This window comes from Arachis duranensis, chromosome 2 (assembly GCF_000817695.3).
Source record: "Arachis duranensis cultivar V14167 chromosome 2, aradu.V14167.gnm2.J7QH, whole genome shotgun sequence".
NCBI classification, from domain to species: Eukaryota; Viridiplantae; Streptophyta; class Magnoliopsida; order Fabales; family Fabaceae; genus Arachis; species Arachis duranensis.
In genome coordinates, this window is record NC_029773.3 from 16251934 (window position 1) to 16260474 (window position 8541).

Sequence of the window (8541 nt, forward strand, 5' to 3'; positions counted from 1 at the left end):
CCGAAAACGCAAATGACTCAATCAACGATGGTTAAATCCGTTGAAAACTGGTCGGTTCGTGTCTAAACCACTGTTGACCCGTGCGAGTCCACGGATGCACTCGCGGGCCACAAACCACCGTAGGTGCTCCGCTGTCCCGAAATTGGTAAAAAGTATCGTTGAAGGGTTCGAACAATGGACCTACTACACGCAAGGTCTCCTCTTATGCCACTCTGCCAACACATTTCTCATTAACTTACACATAAAAAAATAATTATATACTAATTTTAAATGAATTTCATTTTTTATTTTTTTAAAACATGAATTCACATTAATACCAAGTTTTATTGTGTTATGTTTTTTTCTCTCTCGTGTTCTTTTAAATTAAAAAATATTTTATACTAATAATTAATTTATTATTTTTTTTCATCATAAATTATATCTAGGAATTGATCTTTGATTGTTATTAATATATTTATTAAAACATATATTTTAAGTTTTAATTTTTATTTTTATTTTTATAATTTTATTTAATTATGACCGGGTCAACCGGGTGAATTAGCGACTCACTGGTTGACCCAGTGACCCATGCCTCCTTGGTAGGCTTCAATAGAGAATGCCACTAAGCTGGTGCTTTCATTTGTAAATCTATGTGCTAATTATTCTATATATTATATACATGCACAACTGAATTATTTTATATTTATTTAATTTAATTTTAATTTTATATTCAATTTTTTTTAATTCTTTAAAATTTATAGAATTATTAAAATAAGTATAAAATATTTTAATATTTATATTTACATATTAAAATGTTAGTAAAGATATTTATTTTAAATCTTTTAGAGTATTAAGTTAGTAGGTCTTCGAAGATTTCGATTTAGGACTAATTAGTAGGGACATATAAGCATTACCACTAAATTTCACATGATAAATTAATGGAGGGACATAATGTGTTCATCATTTACTATCTTGAAGGACCAAATTGGTACTTTATTTTTTTTTGAGGGCTAATTAATCTGAAATCGAAAATTTTAAGGACCTAATTGTCACTTTATTCAATTTTTTACTATTTTATATTTTTTATTTATGTACGACCGGTTCTATCGGTTCAACCAGTGATTCACCGGTTGAGCTAGTAACCCAGTGACCCAGTAACCTGACCAGTTCGGTTCTGACAACTAAGACTAAAAGAACTAAAAATATACTATATAGGTGTTTGCTATGGTACGATGATAAATTCATACGTATCGATATATTTAAAATACGGACAAGTAATAACAAGCCATGTAAAATTTATTTTCTATATCAGCATTTAATTTTTTCTTTTTGAAATATATATTATATTACCACTTTTACTAATACACTCCTTTAATTAAATTAAAATAAAAATATATTTTTTATATAATTTTATAAAAAGTCTTAAACATCATTTCTTTATTTGATTAGATAAAAATACCCTTTTAAATTAATCAAATTTTAAAATTCAATAATTTGATACGAATTTGTATCAAGAACTAGAGAGAATTAGAGATAATTAGAGAGAATAGTAGAGAAATCCCTACAATTAGGGCCAAAGAGAGAAAGTAGAATTTCCAATTATATCATGCATATCCCACATTATTACATCATACTTCTATTTATAGTATAGTTCTCTAATTGGACTAGCCCAATACTAATTGTATCATTATCCTACCCTTCAAAACAACCTTGTCCTCAAGGTTGCAAAAAAATATATATTCTAACAAAAATTATAAAAGCTAATTACAAGTAATAAAAAAAAATTAGTATTTCTAAAACAATATTTTCTATGCTACTGCTAAAAAAAAATTTAACCACCATGATCCCATTGAAAAATTTTTTGTTCAATCCAAAACCAATAAAATATAATTCCTGTTGAAATTTAAAATTGGACTGAAATCCTTAGAATTGAGTTTAAAGTCATTGTACCATCCATCACCTTCTGATTTTGGGCTTCAGAAGGTAAAATTTGGGTTAGCTTACAATAGAAGCCCAACGCATTGTTAGGCTTCAGCATCTCTTCCTCATCCTCATCGAAGAAGATAGACGCGTTGTTGTTTCTCTGCCTCGGAGGTGCGAGGCAGATGCACCCGCTGCCGCCCCTGCGTCCAACCCGCAGCCACCGGCCTTCGCGAGCTTGCATGGAGGCATCGCCGCTGCCGTCCAGCTCCCAACCCTCCGCTGTTCGCTCTTCGAGTTCTCCCTACCTCTTCCCGAAGCCGCTACTCGCCCCTGCAAGTCCTCGCCGCTTCGTTCTCCGTTTCGATTCCAAGGAAAGACCGCCACCAGGAGTGGTGGTGGATTACCCACGATTGGAGAGGCTCGACGGAACCCCCAAACTCCACGATCTCTGCCGCGGATGGTGGTTCTGATGGCGTGAGCACGCACCCCTGTTACAGGAGCACCATGGGCTTCTCCCTTCCACGCCGCGAAAGCGCCGACGTCGGCGCTGCTCCTCGCATCGTCATCAGTGGCGGTTGTCCGCGGGTTCGGCACCTCCCAAGGAAGAAACCGCCAAGCGTCCTCCCCTCCCGCATCTCGATCTGCCTGCAAATCTCCTGGGTGCGTCATCGACGAATCAAACCACGGTCGATCCCCTGCAGTCCACACAATACCTCTACCGCCAGGTTTGTTTGTGACTTCTGTATTGTTCTTGGTCATAAATCTTGTAATTGCACTAGAATCATTTGTCACTGAAATGGCCAGATCTGCTGTGGTTGGAAATCCTGGAATTGAGTTTTCAAATGCGTGATCTGCTAGTTGACATTCTACTTGAACTGCAAGTTCTGTTGATTCTTCAGGTAGAAATTCAAAATTGAAATCGAATTATTTTTCTTCTGCATCTATCATTTTTGAATTTTGGCATGAATTTAGTCGTCGCTGGAATTGTGTTACTGCTTCTTTGTAATTACAAATTGACACTGGTGAGTGCTGAATTGTTGCTTGATCTGGAGTTTTTGTTGATTTTGCTTGTTGTTGCTGTGGTTAAACTAGGAAATAGAAACCTGATTCTTCTGCTTCTTCTTCCTCTTCTGTGTGAACTAGAGTCATGTTGAATTCTGGAAAATTGGTTGTTGCATTCTCTAATGCTGCCTTCTCATAATCTGATGCTGAATTCTGACATTGCAGAGCCCTAAGTGTAGAATTGTTTGTTTCTGGAGCTGTTGAATTATTGTTGAGTGGTTGAAAAGTTGAGGTTGATTTGGCTTGAATCTGAAAAATTGGAGGCTGCTGGAGTTGTTGATGATCGTGCAAGGTTGCACAAATTTTGTTGCAAGTTGCTTGAATTTCTTCTAGTAGCTTCGTCCGTTTTTGATAATCTGAATCCAAGCGTTGTAAACTAATTTCAAGCTGGTCCCAAATTGAATCCGGTGACTTATTATAGGAATTTGGCATCGTATTCAATGAAAGCACCATTTGATACGAATTTGTATCAAGAGCTAGAGAGAATTAGAGATAATCAGAGAGAATAGCAGAGAAATCCCTACAATTAGGGCCAAAGAGAGAAAGTAGAATTTCCAATTATACCATGCATATCCCACATTATTACATCATAGTTCTATTTATAGTATAGTTCTCTAATTGGGCTAGCCCAATACTAATCGTATCATAAATCCTAATTTTATAGTTTCAAATAATTTAAACAACAAAACAAAAACATATTAAAAAAACAAAAAATCAAATTTGTTCTTCATCTGAATTAAACATATTAAAAAAACAAAAAATTAAAATTGTTCTTCGTCTAGGTTCAGAAACCCTCACGCCTCTAAAAGTTTTAGTATTCTTCATCTTCTTCTCTCCTCTTCCTATCCTCTCTCTGCTGGATCTCTCTTATCTGTCTCACTGTGCGTCGCACGCAAGATCTCTCCCTCTCTCCTCTCTTGTCTCGCAATCGAATGTCATCGCCGGCGTTTCAACGTCTCGTGGCCTTCCTGGGCTCCTCATGTTTAAATTATGTTAACCTCTTTTATTTTACGGATTGTATGTACTATAGTTGTATTTTTGTGAAGAGGATCCCTTTCTTATGTGCAGATATCTGGCAAGAAAGACCCTCCGATCAGCTCTTCCAAGAATAAGTTAAAAACACTCAGCTGGCAAGAACGGCAGAAACTTGAAAGAGATAGAAAGCAGAAAGAAGAGGATGAGCAAACATTAGCAAAAGTGGAAGCTCCAATACCACGATCCAACATCGGGTTTAAGCTGCTCAAACAAATGGGTTATACGTCCGGTGCTGCCCTTGGCAAAGAGGGTTTGGGTAGGGCTGAGCCAGTGGGGATTGAGATTCGACGATCACGAGCTGGTATTGGCTTAGATGATCCTCACAAGGAGAAGAGGAAAAAGGAGGAAATCATAGCTGAGAGAAAAAAAGGAGGAAAGAGGAGGATCTAATGCAAGACTTTGGGTTGAGACAGAAGTAGCGATGGCAGAGTAAGAGAGTTGTAGCCAATTTCCATAAGGCAAAGGTTGCCCTTGATCAATTAGAGAATAGAGAAATCATTGAACCGGAAAAGAATGAGGATGATGAAGAAGAGGAAGATGAGGAAGAGGAAGAAATAACAGAAGAGGTGCGTAACTAAGGTTATATTTTTGGTTGAACGCACCTTTTAACCATGTTTTGGTATTGATTTATGTTGCATCCCTGAATAACACATGGAAACAGCACAAATGCTTTCTTTTTTTCTTTATCTTAACTGCTCAGGCACACACATTAAGTCAATACACTTCCATTGCTGATTAATTTTCTCCTCGTTATACTCTAAATACCAAGCGATTTAAATAAATATTACTCATTGCACTTTGTCATCATTTTATCCATTTAAGCCGATCCTACCTAGCCATTGCACAAAGCTTACTTGTCGTTGTTGTATTTCTTATACTTTGAAATTCATTCTTGTTGAACTTTGTTAATCTATTCCTGTGTTCGTATTTGGTTGCGACTGTGATAGTGATACATGTAATCGATTCAGGATTTGCAAGAAGTTTTGATGAAACTGAGGGATGACCACAATTATTGCCTCTTTTGTGGATGCAAGGTGAGTAAACAACTCACACAGTTACTTTTTGTATATTTGTTTTGTAATAATACTAAAAACTAAACTTTGACACTCTTGAAACTCATAATTATCTATAAATTAAATTTTAATTTTTATATGTTTCTTCAGTATGAATCAAAGGATGCTCTCTTGACCAACTGCCCTGGAACCAATGAAGATGATCACTAACTTGATGGTTTTTGAGATGAACACCTGACTGTGCTTTGTCATCTCTCTTCTTTTTTGCCAAGCACTCGTCCTCTTCTGGGGTCGGGTCCTCTTCGTCACCCAGTCGCCCTTGGTAAGTCCATGCATCATCACTTCCCTTGTTCTCCCTTTCCCAGATTCCCTTCTCCCTGCATTTTGAGATGATGTTGAATTGGTAATCAATTAATTTGTTAGTGATTGAATCTTGAATTTTTTGCTGTGTTGCTGAATAATCACCGAGTTTAATTTTTTTTTTGCTAAAAATCATCAGAGTTGAATTTGTTACTGATTATCAGGGTTGTTGACTGATTATTTGATCTTGCCTAGATTGTTGAATGATTATTTGATCTTTCTCAAGTTTCCGTAAAAGTTTTGGCCAAGTGGATCCGAAAAGGAATTCTTCATATATGCTCACGAGCGACGAGGCTACTACACATTTTGGCAGTTTTTTTTTTTTGTAACTTCCCTTCATTGGATGCCAGTTCATGTTTCCATAATGTAATTTAATACTGTGTTCTGTTTTGCTCTCTCTGTTTATGTTTTGTTTCTCATGTCAATGAAACTTGAAGCTATTGTCATCTGATCTACTGATTAGGATTAGGGTGAATAGATAACAAACTTTACAATATGTGTTCTATGTGAAATAGTTTGCATATGAAATACTTTATCCCACATGGATGAGCGCTAGTTGGATCATTTGATGCTGTTGGTTACTTAAAAAATTTTTGAACCATGTGGCCTCTCAACTTAAGATTCTGGCTCTGCCACTGTTAATAGGACTCTCACCTAATGTTTTCTGGAATGTGCTTATGTTGATAATGCATCTTTGCTTCTCCGGATGAAGGCTTATAATTTGATTTCAATATGAAGCCATGGTGGGTACTGACTTCTTGTTGTAACAGGGCACTGGCCTAGTGGCGTTGGTGGAATGTTAGCAGGGGGTGCTGCTGCTGCGGTCGCTATGTATGGTGCTCACCATTTGACTCATGGTCATTATGGTCATCATCATGGGTTCTTTGGTCATGGAAAGTTTAAGCATGGAAAATTTAAGCATGGCAAATTCAGCAAGTGTTGGAAGCATGGCATGTTCAAGCGATGGAAGTGATACTGTGGCCAATATGGTGTATGGTCATGACTCATGAGGGTTGTATTCTGGGATGAATAATGTTTACTATTAGCAACTTAGTTTTTGTTGCAATGCATGCAATGAAATAGTTTATCACTATTTTGTCAATTGTTTTTGTTTTGCCTTTTGTGATTATGTGTGTGATTCCTGTATATATGTATATAAGAAAGCCATCTTCCTTGATGAGTTTGTATAGAATGGTTCAGCAATTATTAGATGCAACAACGTTAATTTGCAGGCCAATTCAATGACTCCTCCCTTTAAATAGCAAGCTTCCCATTCAACAAATTCATCACAACTAAGCAATTAAATACATAACATCATTTATAAGAGATTAGCGCTCACAAACACAGAGACAAAAGAAGAAAAAAGAAGAGGGCATCAATAGTAAGGTATACTACGAGGCACAAAATGAAAGCAATCTACTTCCTTGTTGGTTTGTTGACTTTGGCATCCTCTTTTGCATCAGCCTATGATCCCAGTCCACTGCAAGATTTCTGTGTGGCTCTCAATGACATCCAAAATGTTGCTATATATCATTACATACTCAAGTATCAAACTCCTTTCAATATATATGGTTAAGCATCGTTATAATTAATTCTTCTTAATTTCTTATTATGCAGTATTTGTGAATGGAAACATTTTCAAAGACCCTAAAGTTGTAGTAGCTGAAGATTTCTTCAAGCATGTAGATCCTGGGAATGTTGTCAACAAACTTGGCTCAAACGTGACTCCTGTCAGCGTAACGAACTACCCGGACTTAATACACTCGGCATATCACTTGCTTGCCTAGATTTTGCACTTAAGGGTTTAATCCCTCCTCACACTCACCCTCGAGCAACAGAGATTTTGACTGTTGTTGAAGGCACCAATCGTCTTTTTACTAAAGTGCTCAATAAGGGTGATGTGTTTGTGTTTCCAATTGGTCTCATTCATTTCCAACTGAACATGGGTTATGGCAACGCTGTTGCTATTTCTGGTCTTAGCAGTCAGAATCCAGGTGTTATCACAGTTGCAAATGCTGTTTTTGGATCCACTCCACCTATTTCTCCTTAAGTTTTGACTAAAGCTTTTCAAGTGGATAAAAAAGTAATTAACTACCTTGAAAAACAGTTCTGATACGATAATAACTAATTTGATAAAGTGAAGCACCATCATTTCATTCTATTTGTATGATATATTGCTTTGGCTCTGGCAATTCATATATGATAATAAATAACAAATTTGTTGTATTTGATTCAACTTTTGGTTCATTTGAGTTTTAGTGAAAAGTAATTAGTCCCCCCTTCTTTCTTTCTTTTTTTGTATATCTTGTTGATGTTCTAGTTAATTAATCAAGAGCATTGCGAAGCCAAAACACAATAAATTACTCATCCATGATTGCTAGCAAAATAGATATGTTCGTGATTGCTATAACAGAATTACACTCATATTAATCAACATAGCAAGTACAAGATCGGTCTACTTTTTCTTGATTTTCTTATATATATTCTTGTCTAACACCTATATCTATCTATCTATCTATCTATCTATCTATCTATCTATCTATCTATCTATCTATCTATCTATCTATCTATCTATCTATCTATCTATCTATCTATCTATCTATCTATCTATCTATCTATCTATCTATCTATCTATCTATCTATCATAAGGATATTCAAGATCATTTTTGGTGACCTGGAAATGTTGGGGACGTTGACCAGAGCAATGTAGATTCCACATTTTAAAATATCCTCTTTCAAGATTCCTCACCTACAAAATTCAGAACAATGCATCTTATAAACTACATACTATCTGTCACAAAAAAGAATTTGATACATTTATAATTTGAAGCAAAGGAGAGGGAGTATTAAACTCACCCAGCGAGTTGTGTCAAATAAAGGGCAAGTCATGCGAACAGACTTAAGCTTATTAGTGAGAGCTTGAAGCTTTGGGCGACTCAAGGCCAGTGATACTGCCCTCTCTTCATACTCTTTCATGCTACATGGTTGGTTTCACACACAACAGTTAGTTAGTAAGTTATAAACAGAAAGGTAACAATAACTGTCCATATCAGTAATCAAGAAAATATCTCTCACCTGGGAACGATCATCTCCTCCCCAAGTCCAGTAACAAGACAGAGTGATCCGGTAACTCGAGTAGCCATTTTCTCCAGAGGTAGAGTGATCATAG

The 8541-nt window shown here is 36.2% G+C and overlaps 2 protein-coding genes and 1 pseudogene across 2 annotated transcripts; 2 read left to right on the top strand and 1 right to left on the bottom strand.

The window, feature by feature from the left end:
• Window positions 1–2744: 2744 nt before the first annotated feature.
• Window positions 2745–5685, top strand: LOC107473787 (uncharacterized). Its single transcript, XM_052257761.1, is given in 6 exon segments — window positions 2745–2801; window positions 4033–4356; window positions 4359–4565; window positions 4968–5033; window positions 5163–5334; window positions 5568–5685. Coding segments are annotated over 5 exon segments (714 nt in total). The 3' UTR covers window positions 5223–5334; window positions 5568–5685.
• A 1079-nt stretch (window positions 5686–6764) lies between these two features.
• LOC107473757 (germin-like protein subfamily 1 member 7) lies at window positions 6765–7500 on the top strand (annotated as a pseudogene).
• Window positions 7501–7998: 498 nt separating this feature from the next.
• Window positions 7999–8541, bottom strand: LOC107473762 (probable UDP-N-acetylglucosamine--peptide N-acetylglucosaminyltransferase SEC). The gene is made up of 3 exons (XM_016093349.3): window positions 8448–8541; window positions 8229–8349; window positions 7999–8121 (listed from the first exon to the last, which is right to left on the bottom strand). The coding sequence occupies exons 1-3, from the start codon at window positions 8537–8539 to the stop codon at window positions 8008–8010; spliced, it is 327 nt and encodes a 108-aa protein (XP_015948835.3). The 5' UTR covers window positions 8540–8541; the 3' UTR covers window positions 7999–8007.

Coding starts and splice junctions, on each gene's coding strand:
- LOC107473762 (XM_016093349.3), bottom strand. CDS start 8,539: ATGATCACTCTACCTCTGGAGAAAATGGCTACTCGAGTTACCGGATCA. Junction 8,350..8,447: donor GAGGAGATGATCGTTCCCAG/GTGAGAGATATT, acceptor CCAACCATGTAG/CATGAAAGAGTATGAAGAGA. Junction 8,122..8,228: donor TATTTGACACAACTCGCTGG/GTGAGTTTAATA, acceptor TGAATTTTGTAG/GTGAGGAATCTTGAAAGAGG.